Consider the following 18,034-nt stretch of genomic DNA (forward strand, 5'->3'; position numbering starts at 1 on the left):
CATGCAAAGCAGAAGCGGCATCATCAATCACATGCGACATATCAAAATAAATAACAGGAGTAGGTGTCGCAAGTTTACTCAAAACAGAAGGTGAATCAAGTGCAGAGCTAGATGGCAGCTCCTTACCTTCCCTCGTAGTTGAGGAAAAAATCTTGGTTCTTTCATCTTTAAAGGTCCTCATAGTGATCAACAGATATAAATCCCAAATGACTCAAAGAATAGAGCTATGCTCCCCGGCAACGGCGCCAGAAAATAGTCTTGATAACCCACAAGTATAGGGGATCGCAACAATTTTTGAGGGTAGAGTATTCAACCCAAATTCATTGATTTGACACAAGGGGAGCCAAAGAATATTCTCAAGTATTAACAATTGAGTTGTCAATTCAACCGCACCTGAAAGACTTAATATCTGCAGCAAAGTATTTAGTAACAAAGTAATATGGAAGTAACGGTAACGATGGCAAAAGTAATAGTATTGGTTTTGTAGTGATTGTAACAATGTCAACGGAAAAGTAACTAAGCAAAGACCAATATGTGAAAAGCTCGTAGGCATTGGATCAGTGATGGATAATTATGTCGGATGCGATTCCTCGTGCAACAGTTATAACATAGGGTGACACAGAATTAGCTCTAGTTCATCAATGTAATGTAGGCATATATTCCGAATATACCCATACGTGCTTATGAAAAAGAACTTGCATGACATATTTTGTCCTACCCTCCCATGGCAGCGGGGTCCTATTGGAAAGTAAGGGATATTAAGGCATCCTTTTAATAGAGTACCGGACCAAAGCATTAACACTTAGTGAATACATGAACTCCTCAAACTACGGTCATCATCGGGAGTGGTCCCGATTATTGTCACTTCGGGGTTACCGGATCATAACACATAGTAGGTGACTATTGACTTACAAAACAGGATCAATAACTCACATATATTCATGAAAACATAATAGGTTCAGATATGAAATCATGGCACTCGGGCCCTAGTGACAAGCATTAAGCATAGCAAAGTCATAGCAACATCAATCTCAAAACATAATGGATACTAGGGATCAAACCCTAACGAAACTAACTCGATTACATGATAAATCTCATCCAACTCATCACCGTCCAGCAAGCCTACGATGGAATTTCTCACGCACGACGGTGAGCATCAAGAAATTGGTGATGGAGGAAGGTTGATGATGACGATGGCAACAGATCCCCCTCTCCGGAGCCCCGAATGGACTCCAGATCGGCCCTCCCGAGAGAGATTAGGGCTTGGCGGCGGCTCCGTATCATAAAACGTGATAAATCCTTCTCTCCGTTTTTTTCTCCCCGAACATGAATATATAGAGTTGGAGTTGAGGTCGGTGGAGCATCAGGGGGCCCACGAGACAGGTGGGCGCTCCCAGGGGGGTGGGCGGCCCCCCACCCTCGTGGACAGGGTGTGGGCCCCCTTACGTTGATTCTTCCGCCGGTATTTTTTATATATTCCAAAAATATTCTCCGTGAAGTTTCAGGTCATTCCGGGAACTTTTATTTCTGCAAAAAAATAACACCATGGAAATTCTGCTGAAAACGGCGTCAGTCCGGGTTAGTTCCATTCAAATCATGCAAGTTAGAGTCCAAAACAAGGTCAAAAGTGTTTGAAAAAGTAGATACGATGGAGACGTATCACCTCTCCTGATTGTGGTGGCGCTTCGGCGTGATGGTTTCACTTATCCGTAGGTCATCTCAAGCTCGGTGCGTCGACGGCCTTGTTACCTACATGGCGGTGGTGTGTTTGTCTTGGATGCCGGGGCCGCGGTCCTGGATGGTGAGTCTACACATGGGCTTTGCGGCAGGTAGCATGGCAGCGGTGGCGATGTCTCATCTTGGCTATGTGGATAGCAAGGGGAGGGGCGATGGAGTCCTTGGTGTCGTTGTGGCTTCGACAGTGGCAATTCCCTGGTCTGGATCTAGAGGCCTAGTGCGCGTGGCCGCGACCACCCCTCGCGTGGTGGGTCGGCATCCTTGAGTCCGCGTGTGGCATTTGTGTGGGTCCGAGTGAAAGCTCTATGATCCGGCGCCGACAGCGCCGATACCTAAGAGTGTCTCTTCCATGACGGTACCAGGGTTTCGAGGTGAAAATCTTAGTCCGTCTTCGGGCTCGACGGCGGTGGCGTCTGGCGCCAGCACCCTCTTGAGGGCGGCATCGCGAAACCTTGGTCCCACTCGATGGCAGATGGCCTATGTCGTCGGGTTTGCCTCTTCCCTGGCTTCTCACATCCTAGTATCGATAGTGGGTTGGAGCCGTTGCTCTCCTATTTTATAGACGGGTTCCTATGGTCCGTGTCCTCGGTCCTTGGTGTCTCCTGGCAGGAGCGGTGCTCCATGGCCTGGAGCGAGGGGACTGTCTCTACGGTGAGACGGATTGTTTCGAAGAAGGTTTAGTCTGTTTGGGTCCTCGGTGTCCGGTGGTTTCTCTTGTGGCGCGGGTTCAGTCTTCTTCCGTAGTCTTGGTTGTACTCCCTCCGTTCCAAAATAGAAGACCCAACTTTATACTAGTACAAAGTTGGGTCATCTATTTTGAAAAAGGAGGGAGTAGTTTGTTAGAGGTGGCCTCTCCCGTTTTTATTCCTCGGTGTTGGGTTTGTGGCAGTTGTGTCACCCATCCGGTGTCGTTTTATTTTTCTTTCGACCAGCTTGTTTGAGAGTTTCCTCATAACTTTGTATTGGTTCAGCCTGTTTCGAGAGAATTGACGTATGGAAAGCAAAGCCATCTAGATGAGTTTTGCGAGCCGTCTATGATGAGGGTATTCATATCAGTGTTTGCAACCGTTTTCTTTTATACGGGAGTGTTTGCAACCGTTGCAATGTCAATATCCTTAAGCGGAAATTTTGTTGGGGGATTTTTCACAGTTCCTAACACGTATTGCTGTGAGCCTGGGAGTTGCGTTTTATGAGATCAACTATGAAAACAAAGATTAATTTACACGAGCAAGCACCGGGCCAATTATTTGGCAGCTCACTTGTTCCTTATCAGGGCGAACCAGGTAAGGAGTTCCTTATCCTGCTACTATATACACCCAGAAAGAAAGGAAGGCTGAAGAAGATGATATCAACCATGAGCTTAATTGCCAGCATGCTCTGGCCACTATTGCAAGGTTGCACACCAGCCCATCTTGGCGAAGATCTTGTCCATGTGCAGCAGGTGCTTCCGCACGCGGTACACGTGCAGCGTGTACATGAGGGCAGCGCAGGTCACCAGCAGGAAGGACAGGACGATCAGCTCGCTGAAATCCTGTTATGGTTGCACACATTGTAGATTGTAAATGGTAATCATCCGAATTCATCTTGCCGTTTGTTAACAATTACTAGTATATACACTAATTAAAAGGAGTTGATCGATATGTTGGCGCACCTTGGGGTCGGAGACGATGATGCCCATGATGTAGGTGAGCAGGTCGAACATGGACTGCAGCGAGTTCTGGACCCCTCCGACGATGCACCGGTCCGAGTCCGGGACACTGTCCTGCATCAGCTGCATCACCGCAAGGTCGAACATCCAGAGGCCGAGGCGGGACACCGCGACGCCGGCCATGAGCACCCACGCCGACGCCACGCCGTCGCTCACCCAGATGGAGCCGACGCAAAGCAGCAGGCAGCACCACTGCACATGTCACCAGCAGAAACCCATCAAACACCCCTTCATAATCCAAGCAATTGTGCACCAAAGTGCAGTGCGTGTGTTAGTACGTATGTATTCTGAAAATGGATGATGGGTCGGGTCGACGTGCCTGCATCCAGACGGACCAGAGCCCTGTACGAAGCGTGGACACCCAGGAGTGCACCACCGGGTACAGCAAGGTTGCCGCGATCCCGACGACGGCGCTGAACCCCCGTGCCAGACTGATCACGTACGCCGGGATGCCTTTCCAGTCCAGAGTTGCAGTCATCAGCGTACCAAAGCTGCAAAGGCAACACAAAATTGCATGTGAAATCCCACATTCTTGCTGAATGCACACAAGAGTCAAGAGGGTCAGTGCCTCGGTGACTCGGTGTACATTTTTCGTGCCTTGATTACCTTAGTACAGTGAAGTAGAGGATGGCAAGAGCAACCCCTGGCAGCATCACCTCCTGCCTCATGTACACAGTCCATGACTCCCAGCAGGGCAGGATCGAGAGCCGCTCCGTGACACCCACCTTCCAATCCGGCGCGTCCTGGCCGTACCTGTGCACCTCCTCGTCGGCCGGTGCCACCACCAGCGCTGCGGTCGACTCCCTCCTCAGCTGGACGTCCTCGCTGAGAGCGGGCACGCCGTTGTACACGGAGACGAAGAGCCAGTACTGCAGCCACACCGAGGCGATGTTCCACAGGGCAAGCGCCACCGCGGAGGCCTGCGTGGAGACGAAGCTGATGATGAACCCGGAGAGGACCGGCGCCAGCAGCTTGCAGCTCAGGTCGATCCTCCGGATCATCGAGTTGGTCTTCGTCAGTACCGCCGGCGGATGCCCGCCGCAAATCACCACCACCCTGCATGCATCGTCCCATAGTTGGTTAGTGCTGTTATATATGTTGTCTCAGCTCCTTTGTTGAGCTGTAAGTTTGATTTGTATACCATTCTCGCTCGATCAGTATGGTGCCGGCAAGAGTTGAGAGCGCCGCGAGCGCGCCCGACACGTTAGTCACCACGACTAGAGCTAAGAAGACAGGGAAGCTTGTATCTTTCAGGTTATCGTAGATAAGCAGTCCAGTTACCGAAACCCCAGCAATGATGAAGGATAAGCTTTGAACCAGCAGCCATAGGCCCAAAACCTGCAGGGCAGCCAAGCATATTCTTTGAGGAAACTTTAGTACTCCCTCCATTTCTAAATATAAGACCTTTTAGAGATTTCAATATGAACTACATACGGATGTATATAGACATATTTCAGAGTGTAGATTCACTCATTTTGCTTTGTATGTAGTCTGTATTGAAATCTCTAAAAAACCTTATATTTAGGAATGGAGGGAGTACATGAGAGAAATATGGAGTAATTTGTCACTAAATCAGGAAATGCAGAGTAATTCAACGGAAAGTTAATATGTGATGAATATGATAGTTTACAGTTTGATGGTACTACGGGGTGTTTGGTTTTATGCCACAATTTGGATGAGAAAGTTACACACTTCAGTTTCATTTTTGTTTTTAAAGAGAATTTGGAAAGGCCTTACATCATTTTTCCATTTATCCTGTTCAGAGTCTTCGGTGCATAGGCTGGAAGAACTGTTCTCTTCCATATTCTAGAATCTAGATTATATTGGTCACAATTGGGAAGCCAAAAAGGTTTGGCATGTTTATCCTTTTGGCTAAAACAAGTTATTTAGCCCCCCCTCCCCCCCCCTCCCCCCCCGGGGGGCAGAAAAAGAGTTATTTAGGCAAAGATTCAGAGATATCTAAGCATTGTTAGGAATCCAAGATTTTTAGAAAACTAGACGATTCCTCGGGCGCTGTTGCGAAAACGGCAAGTGGCATGCAGATATGAATCTTTGTACTAAACCCCAACAAGAATTCTGTAAAGTTAGCAGATTAATAGTTTAAGAAATTTTGACAATAAATTAAAATCAATTTCTAATTCAAAATATCTCAAACCAAATTAATATATGCTATTCTCTCTTTTTTTGTTTGTGGATGTGTCTAGGGCACATCTACATGTGCTCTAATTATTGCACATCTAAGTGAGTGAATCAAGTATAAAGAGAAAAGGAAAAAAGAGAAAGAAAATATTCACACGAATCTTAATGTAAGATCAATGATATATGACTTAGATGTGTAATATTTATGGCACATCTAGATGTGCTTTAGCAAAACTGTTTGTTAAACCCATCTTCAAAAAGTCTCGTAGCAATGTACTTGGGAATAAAGGATACGCCAGCCAATATTTCTATGCATGCCTTGCGCTTTCCACTTCATATTTTTCACTCTTTGGTCCAAATCCAAACGATCAATGTATAGCGTTAACACCGGTAAATTCTCCATACCACATGCATGTCTACTAACATGGGTTTGTCTAATAAAGATGATGTGGATAATAGTAGGCTGTCTGTTAAAAGAATTACAGGTAGTTGAGCCAACAATATAGGATTTGGATGTTGAGGTGGGACATACATATATGTCTACAACACCACTACACCCATGATAATATTTTGGAGTTTTACTATTGGGGGTTCTCCCTGGAGAGAAGGATACCCATCGAATCTTTATGTACAATCACTAGAACAGGTTTTGGGAGTAGATGATTTTTCCAGGGAAATTTCATGACGACACGGTAATTTCATGGCGACACAGTCTAATACGATGACGAACCTGAAGATATGTGAGCCTCTCGACGAGGGTGCCGACCATGGGGCCGAAGACGACGACGGAGGAGGCCTCGACGACGCCGTAGACAGCCGCGAAGAGCAGCGAGCCCGGCCAGATGCGGATCATGTACAGCCCCACCGAGAACTCCCACATACTGGAACGAGGACGCGATCAAATAAGGGCGCGCGGTGGAATTGAACAAGTGACGACGGCGCGCGCGCCGCGGACGTACCGTGCACCCCATCTGGCGAGGAAGTGGCCGACGTAGAGGCGGCGCAGGAGGGACGCGTCCAAGCCGCCGCCGCCCCCGCCGCCGTGGACGTCAAGGAGAGGCACGAGATGGCCGCCGCTCCCCGCCTCCTCCATCTACGGCAGTGGGTCGGTGGCTCGCGCTACGTACCGAGGTGAGTGGGGGGGTCTAGGGTATATAGGGGGGAGAAGGCCCTCGCCGGCGGGAGACAGGAGGCATGGAACATGCGTGCGCGCGCGTCGTGAAGGGGAGGGGCAGCACCATGGGAGGGCAGATCGATGACGTTGACATTACCCTGATCTATGCAACCATCCAACCGCCGCGGGTCGTCGCTATCTGTCCGCTCGGCTTTGTCGCCGGCCTCATCGTGTGCGTGCGGGTGCAGCAGGTGGGGAGATTCTCTCGTCGGGCTGCTACCGACTACTCCACCAGTTCTATGGGATAGTTCGCCATGTATTTAGTTTCGTATAGTGAAAGCATCGTGAATCACGGATCTGCAGCGAACGCCGTTGTTGCACACTGGTAAAATAATATTGTCAGCGCCCTGACGAACGGTTCACACGCACGCAGAGTGCACCTATCCCGCGCGTAGGGCACGAGATGCCGGGAGCTAGCTCCTACCCGCTCTCTGCGGCAGATTGTCTTTTCTTTTAGACGAAACAGCGCTTTTTATTTAATCTCCACTACTATTAGAAGAGCAAACTTGCAATCAGTACCCTCAGGTCAGTCCTACCTAATGTAATCCAAGAGTATACGTTATTTTGATTGTCTGCCACACCATTTAACGGCTTAGATTTGATGTTTTGCACGGTGCACCATGCCTATGTAATGCTATACTTACTGCCTCGGTAGTCCTTTGAGTAATATATTCAGGTGGAGGAGCCCCCCCTCCCCCGGTGATTCTCAAAAAAAAAAACCGTGTGCATCATTACACGTACCCCACGATCTGATGCTGCTGCGATCCTGTTCCTGAAATCCAGCCAATGATTTTCCCATCATGGATCGCCTAAAATCTGCAGGAGCCACAATTACGCCGCCCAGTCGCCCAACCCCTGCCCTCGACACGTTTCTCTCTGCCTCCCAGCCGCTCCCGTCCTCAACGCGCCTATGTCTGCTACCCAATCGTGCGGCCGCCACCCTCGACGCACCTATCTCCGCCGCCTATGCACAACCGTCCGGTTCTTTCGTGGCAGCAGGGGAACAAGAAGAGTAGTTCGGCACACCCAGGTCCTGTTCGTTTACATTTTTTCTCCCTCGAGTTGAATTGTCACCTGAAGCGGATATTGGTTTAGGGCATTTCTAACCGATCCCTTAAAAATTAGTGTAGTAAAATTTTGCTCCACTAATGGTGGCCGCACCTAGCCGATCCATGGAGTAAAAATAAAATTGTCTAGATTTTGTATCCTAGACACATCAACTTCAAACACTACATAATACATATGTTAAAAACATTCAAATTAAGACATGCATATCATAACCTTCATAACATAAAGTTTCATCATCGCGTTTTTCAAAGTAAAACATGGGAAGTTCACCCAAAATACATCACTTCAAACACAATGTTTGATCCAAAATCAGCACAAATATAGCATGTATATGTTATTGATTGAGCCAATGCTTGTCATGCACCACCACCCCCTCAGCCACCACCACTCAACAATGTCGTTGGTGAAGAAATCAACTTCACCATCCTCTCGGCCATCATCACCACCACCATCAACACCGCCATCCTCTCGGCCACCACCACCAACATCAACACTGCCATCCTCACGGTCAAGGACTCCAACGATGCGAGAAATTCAGCCATGTTCATCTCCGCACTACAATATCAAAGCAAACACTGTCAACAATCACTACCGATCACCAACAATCACTATCGGATACCAACAAGATGCGAGGTTTTTATTTTTACCTTGTTGGTATTTCATCAAGCACTTGGCGGCCGCGATTCTTGTTGTCGGCTGCGGCCGCCGCTCGCGCCGGAGCAGTCGCCGTAGGGGCCGCCGGAGTTGCAGCACGAGGCGTCGGTCCTAGGATGAGGTGCCGCTTTGGCCTTCTTGATCTTCTTCTTCACGGCCACCTCGGCGAGTGCCCACGCCACCGTTGTCGGCTTTCGAGCCCATTTGCCTCCGGTAGGTGCGGCAGGAGGACACCGTGCCGTTGCGGCGGTGGCCACCCCAGAGACCATTAGAGCGGTTGGAGGAGGAGCTTGGATACGGTGTGTCTACTTCATACCCCAACTCTTCTTCGGCGTCGACAGAAGCGCGTGAGTGATTTCCGGCAGTGAACAACCGGCGCCGGTGGCCATCAGGGTGAGGGAAGGGCCCTGTCTATCCATTCTGGCCGGCCTGGCGGTCGTCGGTGGCGGCTGCGTCGGCGGGAGACAGTGCGGCATGGGAGGTGCGAGAGGGAGATGCGTCACTTTTACTCGGTCGCGGCGGGATGGAGTAAATTTAGGAAGATTTGAGAGGAAATAGGGAAGTGGAGTAAAATGTTTACTCCACTGAAATTTTTAAGGGATCGGTTAGGTGCGCTGTAAAAGAGTAAAACCGAATTTTTACTCCCTTATGACCTTTTAAAGGATTGGTTATAAATGCCCTTATAGTGAGTCCATCTTCTTCCAACTCACCATTCAATCATTGTTTGTCCCTAGCCATGTCTGCATCTTTTAAATAAAGGGCATCTTTTATTGTATCATAATATAGCATCAAGGGGATACACACAAAACGAGAACACATCTAGCCTCTACACAACTAGAATGCACACAATCAATACACACACATACACAGAGGATCACGCTAGCAAAAACAAAGTCATACAAGAATGAATCTATGCCTAGGTGAAAGAAAAAAAAGACCATCAACAACAATCATTTCTTTCTGGACAACACAAGGATTATGAAAAAGATTCTTCAAAAACGATGTCTTCAAAAAAGGTACGACTCCCAAGCATCTTTTAAGCCCGTATCCCTTCAACTTATGCCTTGCGCCGGTCCGGACGGAGCGTGTAGGTTCGACTTTTCTTATGATCTGCAACCACCGGCTGGGACGATTAGAGAAAAGGCCAAGGCCCGACTTTATAGATAAAGCCACCAGGCAGCGTCACGGGAACCACAGGTTCACGGGAAATCATAACCACACAGAGGAGTTTAAGAGAAACCTAAGCAAGCATGATACAGGCAACTGCCATACACAGCGCGCAGGCCGGGGAGGAGAAATACCAAATGACCGCAAACGACAGCACCAAATTATACGGCAGGGTTCGTCCCGGATATCTGAGAAGCCGAAGCCCAAATTTTGTTGATGAGCAGGTCCAGGGCGTCCCGATCAGGCTCCTTAGTCAATGATCTCCACTGCTGCAAGAATATACATGATTTGAATAGAACATCAGCAGGTTTAGATGGGAAGGTAAGCTCAATAGTAAATTTGTTTCTAATATTCCATAAGGCCCAGCATAAGGCTCCCAAACCAACCCAAAATACCCTCTTGGTGACCCCGACCAAAGTTTTAGCTAGAGTTCTAATATCAGAAAAAGAGGAGGGATTCCAAGAAACCCGAAGGCAAGATCTGACGCAAGACCAAACTAATTTAGCAAGTACACAGTTGAAAAAGATGTGGTCGGAATTTTCCAAGGCCCCACACAGGTTACAGAATTCAGAGCCTGGCCCATTGCGTTTTTTGATCTGATCAGCAGTAGGGAGGCGACCACGAAAGGCCTGCCAGAGAAAAATCTTAATTTTTGGAGGAACCCTTGATTTCCAGACACAAGAGAATCTAGCCGAGGGGGTACCACCAATGAGTCTAGAATACAATGACTTAACAGAAAATTTACCAGAGGCCGAAAGTGGCCAAAACACCGAGTCAGCCGACTCCGAGAGCACGGGGAAGAGGGCAGAGAGGCTTTGCAAATCTTCCAACTCTTCAGGAGACAGAGCCCGACGGAAAGCCAAATCCCAATTATTAGCAGCCAGCTCCGCGATGGAGATCTGCGGATTGGGACAATAAGAAAACAGAATCGGAAAGCTCACGGCAAGTGGGGCATCCCCAGACCACCAATCCAACCAAAAACGAACAGCAGACCCATTCCCCACAGAAAACTTGACATGCTCCAAAAAAATCGGCCTAACTTTAACAAGAGCTTTCCAGAACTGAGAACCACGCCGCGCGGGAGCAAACATAGGATCGGAGTGGGGGAAATATTTGGCCTTAAGAATCGAAAACCACAGCGACCCGGCCCCCACAGTCATAATTTTCCACCACCACTTGATGAGCAAACACATGTTCATCACCCGAGTGTTAATAATGCCTAACCCCCCAAGGTTTTTAGGCCTACACATCAGTTGCCACTTAACCAGCCTATATTTTCTTTTGTTATCAGCTGAATTCCAGTAGAAGCCACCCCTATGTTTGTCGAAGCCAGAATGCACGCCATTCGTGAGAAGATAGAAGCCCATAAGAAACATAGGGAGAGAAGACAGACAAGAATTGATTAAAGCCACTTTGCCTGCATTGGTATTATATCTACCCCTCCACGGGAGCACCCTGTTTCCTACTTTAGCAACCACCGGAGCGAAGTCCTTCGCATGAAGGATACCAGGAGAGATAGGAAGTCCTAAATACTTGAAAGGGAAAGAACCTAAAGCGCAATTAAGGAGCCTGGCAACCCGCAAGGCTTCCGCCCCGTCCACACCCGTCACCAGAACCTCACTCTTGGCGAAATTGATCTTCAGACCCGAAACAACTTCGAAACACAACAAGATGAATTTAAGATTGGCAATACAGGCATTATCCAACTCCACCAATATGATTGTATCATCAGCGTATTGCAGATGGGAGACACCTTCCGGCAGAAGATGGGAGATCACGGGGGTAATGTGCCCACAACGGGCCGCCTTGGAGAGCATGCAAGAGAAGGCGTCGGCCACAAAGTTAAAGAGAGCCGGGGAGGCTGGATCCCCTTGGCGAAGGCCCCTGCCATTCGCAAAGAAGTTACTAATAACGCCATTCACAGCAACAGCAGTATGGCCACCCGAGACCAACTGCATGATACGATGGACATAAGCACCGTCGAACCCTTTGGCAAGAAGGACCTGCTTGAGGAAAGGCCAACTGACCGAGTCATACGCTTTTTCAAAGTCTAACTTAAGAATAACCGCTTTAGCTTTCCGCGCGTGAAGGTCGTGAACAATCTCATGAAGGGAAAGAATGCCATCTAGAATGAATCGCCCTTTGATAAAAGCAGATTGAAAGGGGCTAATAACTCTATGCGCAACCGGGGACAGCCGATTCGCAAAGCCTTTGGAAGGGAATTTGGCAAAGTTGTTAATCAACGCTATAGGCCGAAATTGGGAAATAACATCAGCACCCTTGACCTTCGGAATCAGGGATATTACAGCGTAATTCAGACGAGAGATATCGACAGTCCCAAGACAGAAACCCTGAATAACGCTACACACCAACTGTTTCAACTGGGGCCAAAATCTCCGAAAGAAAGGAATGGAAAAGCCATCTGGCCCAGATGCTGCATTGGGGTTAGCAGAATTAACCACGTCCCAGATTTCCTGATCAGAGAGCGGGATCATCAAGGAGGCATTCTCCTCGGGGGAAATTTTAAGACCAGAACTCCAAAGGTGGGGGGAAATGGACAAGCCCGATTGAGGTTTAGCCCCTAACAAAGACGAGAAGAAATCCACTACATGAGCTAGAATCACCGACTGATCAGAGGAGCGCAGACCATTAATCATCAAACTGTTAATGTCACAGCGCCTACGCCTACCGTTCGCAATCGCAAAAAATATGCAGTAGGAGCGTCCCCTTTGAGTGTCCAATTAAGAGTGCCCCTCTGGCGCCAGTAAATCTCAGCCTGATGGTGCAGCTGCAAAAGTGCAGCCTCCAGATTATAACGAACGGCCCATCCATCGTCAGAGAGCCCAATAGAGTCAGCAGTACGATCCAGCTCCAGGATCTGATTTTCAAGAAAGGCTTTGGAGCGTCGATCCTCCGCCGCACGGTTACGCGACCACCCTCTAAGAAATTTGCGAAGGGAATAGGAGCAAGAATGCCAGTCATCCAGAGGGCCAAAGGAGCGGAGGTTGGACGAAAGGGAGTGGGAAATTTTCGCAGCGACCATATCGACAAAGCCGTCAACCGACAGCCAAGAAGCATCAAACTGAAATCTAGCCGGAGGTCTATTGCAGATGGAACCATCGTCAAGAATCAAGGGGGTATGATCAGACCCGACAATGCATTTAGCGAGAAGATAAGACCTAGGGAACAGGGCATCCCACCTGGGACCAAGGAAAACACGATCCAGCACGGATCTAATAGGGTTAGCCTGATGATTAGACCAAGTAAAGCGAGCTCCCCCCCGAGGAAGCTCACGAATGGCGTTAGCACTAATGAAGTCATTAAAAGCATTGGCTAAAGACCAAGAGAAATTATTATTATTCTTGTCAAGAGGGCAACGCAGCAAGTTAAAGTCTCCCCCAATAACCATCGGTAAAGTACAAGACTCAATCTTGGTCGAGAGTTCATTAAGGAAAAGGTTCGACAGAGAGTGGTCCGCAGGCCCATAAACAACGATGTACTCACAGAGGGTATTCATAGATTTGTGAGACAGAACAACACTAGCCCAAAAAAACCCATGATCAAAAGCAACGAAATCAAAAATATCCTTATTAGAGCCAATCAAAATCCCGCCAGAGTGTCCCGAAGCAGGTAAGAATTGCCAATGAAATCTATCCATACCCACGATAGCAGAGAGCTCACTAGGGGAGAAGGAATCCTTAAAAGTTTCAACCAGCCCCACAAAATCAATAGAGTTAGAACGAACCAAATCTTTAAGTTGGTCACGGCGCCCCCTAGCACCGAACCCCCTTATATTCCAGAATAAAGCCCTCATTTATACGACAGGTTCTTGATACGGAGACTCGACCTGCAGGGGGCCATGCAGGATTTAGAACGTTTATTAGCGCCCCTCTTGGCAGGACAGGAAGGGGGCTGGCCACTACCAGCACCCGAAGCCTCCCCCGCAGCACAGCCAGCATCCGCGACCCGCGAGGCAACAGCCTCTTTGGCTTTCGCAATGGCTGCCTGAGCCAATTCATTAGCCCGAATAATGGCAAGAAGCGAACTAGGAGAACCAACAGAAGAATCGACCACCACACCCACATCCGACATAATGTTTAAAAGATGATCATCAGACATCGAAGATAAAACCACCCGAACCGGAGAAACAGCGGCAAATGAGGATGGGGAGGTACCTGGGGGAGGGAGGTCCTTCGCCGCAACCCGCTTCTCCGCCCGTTCCAGGATAGAACCACCAGAGTGCGCCACCCGTCTACCTTTACGGGCCGTGGACACCGGGGAACGGATGGCAGGCGACCGCACAGCAGGAGAGCCAACATGGGGGCCCGAGCGGGACATGGAGCCCAGATCTTGATCAAGACGCCGACAAATCCCCGTCATTGATTGCTTCGAGCCCGACGAGTTCCGGCTCTTAGCCGAGTACTTGCGCACTGAGGATTTCTTCTTCGAGGGGGGCTGGGATTCCATCATATCACGAGCAGGAGAGACAGGAAGATCTTCAATTCCCGAGCGGGTGGGGGAGAGAGGGCGAGCAGGAAGATTGGAGCAAGCACCAGACATAGGAGTGGCCGAGCAAGGCGGAGCCTTTGGCAGATCAGCGGCAGTAGTAGGAGCATTCTGAGCAGCAGGGGGGATCACCGAGTCATCACGAGGGGCATCACCACCAGGCGCTTGAGATTGAAACAACTCCCGTTCTGAGTCTGCCAGTCCATCCCATTCGGATTGAGTGAAGCGGAGATTAGACCCAAAGCTCTGATTAGGGCCACCAAAGGAACCATCCCCTTCCTTGTCATGCTTATCATGCTTATCCGAAGGATTAACAGACGGAGGGGGGGGAGGTGGAGCTTGGAAAGCCGCCGCCGCCCCCTCCACCCGCACCCGCAGTCTGATGCCATTGGGAGATGGGTAAACATCAATGAAACCATGCACCCGTTCAGGGTCAACGCACCAAACCTTCATCCTAGCAGGACCAACCTTGTTCAGAGACTCCTCATCCACCTCAATGGGTTTCCCAATCAGAACCCCAAAGGACATGAGAAAAGCAGACGAGCGCAGGCCAGCCGGCAGATCATCGATCAACACCCACACTTGAGAGAGAGGGCCAACCGCAGTACCATTGTATGAAGCCGCTTTAACAGAAACCACCAGTTGGTTAAGGGGCAAGGTGAAACTGGTGCAGGAAGCGATCATACGCAGGCATTCTTTGGAGGGGAACACCACAGAGAAGTCAAAGTCCGATAGCTGCACAACTTGCCAGTCCCAACCAGCCACATCCCAAATGCGGAGCCCTTCCAGAAGAGTTTGGGGCGAGATCTTTTGGTCCTTGACAGAGACAATCGCCGCATTGGACAGCGCAGGTGCCACCTCCCGAACAGGCAGGTCACCATCAAAGGCGAAGAAAGAGCAACCAGGGAGGCCCATACCAAACTGGAAGACCGCGGGAGGCTTCTGCCTATCCATGCAGTTGACCGTGAGGTGACCATCAGAACGGCAAATCAAGCAGAATGGGGGGTTGGTGCAGCGAGACTGGAAGTGCCCCGGTCTGTGGCAGGCAAAACAGGTGAGCGCCGAAGGGTTGCTGTGGGAGGAAGGGGAGGGGCGGGGTTGCTGATGCGCCGGAGGAGGAGGAAGGATCCCATCCCCCATGCCCGGAGGGAGGGGCGCCCCCGAGGCCGGACCAGGTGGCCGACGCGCCGGCCCCGCGAAGGAGCGAGGCGGCGGACGAAAACCAGATCCAGCCCCAAACGCGCGAGGAGGCGGGGGAGGCAGGGGCTGAGACGGGGCAGACGAGCCCCGCCCCGCACCCTGAGCAGGAAGGGAAGCCGAGGACGAAGATACCCCACCGCCGGAGGCCACCGCCGCCTCCCACAGATCCAGCACCGAAGAGGGAGAAGGACCAGATCCAGAGCCCTGCGGACCAGATCCAGTCACCCCATCCCTCTTCGAGCGCTGCACCCGCTCCGGACCCGAAGCCCAGGCGTCGCGGCCACGAGCCGCCTGCTCGCGCGCCGCCTGCTCCGACTCCAGCTTGGAGCGGAGCGAGGCCTCTAGCTCCAGATCCACCGCGGAGGCGGGGGAGTCCTCGCGGCGCCGCTTGCTACCAGAAAGCGCCTCGCAGGAAGAGCCCCTAGATTTGTCCATGGAGATCACCGCAGCAAAAGTAAGAAGGAGGGGTGAAGGTGGAGGGGATCTAAAGACGCGACAGATGGGAAGGCGATAGCGGCGCAAATCAGAGGCGGAAGCAGGAAACCCTAGCAGGGGGGACGCCGAACTGCGTGGGATCCATATATAGCCCGAGCGAGCCGTGCCCCCCTGGGCCCGACTCGCCAAATGGGCCGAAGGAGGATGGGGAGCCGGTAGCCGGGTGTTGGGCCCAACTGGGCCAAAAGAAACGAGCGGGGGAAAATCGACCACCGAAGAAAGGAGGGGGGGAGGCCCACTAGCCAACACCGCCCTGATAGGCCCATCAGGCCCACACGGAGGGCAGGCCCGCAGGCCGGAGGCCACCGCACTGAGATCTGGATCTAGGGTACACGGGGCAACCGCCGGCCCTGCCGACGCCGCCACCGGCGACGAAGCCACAGCAGCCAAAGACGGAGAAGGAGAGGGAGAGGGAGATGGAGATGGGGAGCCTCCAAGCTCCCCATCAGGAGCACAACCCAAGATACCAGGAGCAGGAGATGCGACCGTAAACTTACCAGATTTACGCCGACGCCGCGAGATCCGGATGCAGCCGTCGACCGACGGAGACACCACCACCTGCCGGCCTCGACCCCCGGGGGCGAACTTACGAAGGCGAGGGGCGGCGCAGGCCACCCCCCACGAGCAGGTCACCGCACCACCGGGGGAGGGGGAAGGAGACTGCGAATCCTCCACATCCGACCCCAGGGCCCAAAAACGAGAACCAAGCACCGGCAGCGGAGAGGAGGGAGGGGAAACCCACTTGCGGAGAGCCAGGGGGGGAGAGGGGGAGAGCAGCTGCACACGGAGAGGATGTCGACCGGACACCGGCCACCGGGGAAGGGCGGGGGGCAGACCTACCGAGGCAAGGAAGAGGGGAGGAAGGGAGGGGAGAGAGGGAGGAGAGAGGAGCCATTGAACTCCAGCTCCCTAGCTAATCTCACTCGAGCCGTCAGCCACCGGCTGGGACGATGACACCATTATCAATCAGCTCTCGCTTCTATCTCCCACTTCTTGCCTCCTCGACACCACTATATTGTACTATATTTTCTTAGATTAATTAGCCGCCGGCAGCAGCAGGTAATCACGGAACCAGGGTAATCTTATAATCTGCAGTTGACATGCAAGGCATGGCCAGCCGTTTTACACGCAGGTACGTGCACCACTACTTCGACACCACTGGGCCCATGACTAACTCGGCGCCTCTTTGCGCCCGCGGCTCCACGACGACTTCCTCAACACCGGCCACCCCGACTCGACATCAACCACGACATTCTTCACACGGCTACCTTGACCACGGCTACACCACCCTATGCTCTCGTCTATATCGACAAATGACACAAAGGGCTACCGCCTTTCTTGAGGAACCTCGTCGGTTTCCACTGCAGCCACAACTTCGGCGATGCACTGACCGTTACAACTGTGTGTGTGTGGGGGGGGGGTCGGTTGGCTTACCTTCGGATTCATCTCCAGTCTCACCATCTACATTGCTACCATTGTGACTGCGCGCGGGGGGGGGGGGGGGGGATGTTGAGTATAGTGTTTACTAGGAAGTGTAGGATAGACTATGATTTGTTCCTGCCTTGTCTTGTACTCCAAGTTGATCATTGTACACGAGGCTCAAGCAATACAATCATTTATTCCACCAATCCCTCTATTCCCTTCTAACATGAGTGAATGCTTATGTTTCGAATTACTATGGTTTTGAAAAACTTTGCTGCCAAACTAAGCATGAATTGCCATTGTTTTAAGACCTGATGATAAAAATTTCAAAGCATCTTAGCATTTTTTTGTATTAATGTATTTTAAAGGTGATGCTTTCTGTCCATTGTTGATTCATAGTCCCATGTTTCTCCACTTTAACGACCAAATGAATCAAATTTACACGGATGCTCCTCATCTGTCAATGAACCTATGAATGTTCATGATGATTCGGTAGACATGAAAGCCTTTTGATCATATTGTAAGTGTCTACATTTCTTATGATTCTATAAACGTATGAAGTTCTTGTTTTCTCTCTACATATGCTTAGATATCCTACAAAACCAGTGTAGACAAGCATATGATGTTGCTGTCCTTACATCCATTCAGGTACATGACATAAGCATCTCAGACCAATGTTTTTCAATGCCAACTTGTTAAGTAATTACAGATCATGTTTTTTAGGCAAATTTGTACTTGCATTCTCGACACTCCAATATGTTTTT

The 18,034-nt window shown here is 50.4% G+C and overlaps 1 protein-coding gene across 1 annotated transcript; it reads right to left on the bottom strand.

Moving 5' to 3' along the window:
- Nucleotides 1-2,905: 2,905 nt before the first annotated feature.
- On the bottom strand, nt 2,906-7,040 carry LOC123151714 (solute carrier family 40 member 1). The gene is made up of 7 exons (XM_044571378.1): nt 6,544-7,040; nt 6,315-6,465; nt 4,587-4,783; nt 4,052-4,501; nt 3,765-3,936; nt 3,389-3,637; nt 2,906-3,268 (listed from the first exon to the last, which is right to left on the bottom strand). Exons 1-7 carry the CDS (start codon nt 6,675-6,677, stop codon nt 3,122-3,124), a joined length of 1,500 nt encoding a protein of 499 aa, XP_044427313.1. The 5' UTR covers nt 6,678-7,040; the 3' UTR covers nt 2,906-3,121.
- Nucleotides 7,041-18,034: the final 10,994 nt, after the last annotated feature.

The sequence above is a fragment of the Triticum aestivum genome, chromosome 7A (assembly GCF_018294505.1).
Source record: "Triticum aestivum cultivar Chinese Spring chromosome 7A, IWGSC CS RefSeq v2.1, whole genome shotgun sequence".
In the NCBI taxonomy this organism is placed as follows: Eukaryota; Viridiplantae; Streptophyta; class Magnoliopsida; order Poales; family Poaceae; genus Triticum; species Triticum aestivum.

Bases quoted from the DNA above. Each gene is read 5' to 3' on its own strand.
- LOC123151714 (XM_044571378.1), bottom strand. From the start codon at position 6,677: ATGGAGGAGGCGGGGAGCGGCGGCCATCTCGTGCCTCTCCTTGACGTC. The intron at 6,466-6,543 runs GTACGTCCGCGG...TCCTCGTTCCAG, and splicing joins CTCGCCAGATGGGGTGCACG to TATGTGGGAGTTCTCGGTGG. The intron at 3,638-3,764 runs GCACGTCGACCC...TGACATGTGCAG, and splicing joins TCTGGTCCGTCTGGATGCAG to TGGTGCTGCCTGCTGCTTTG.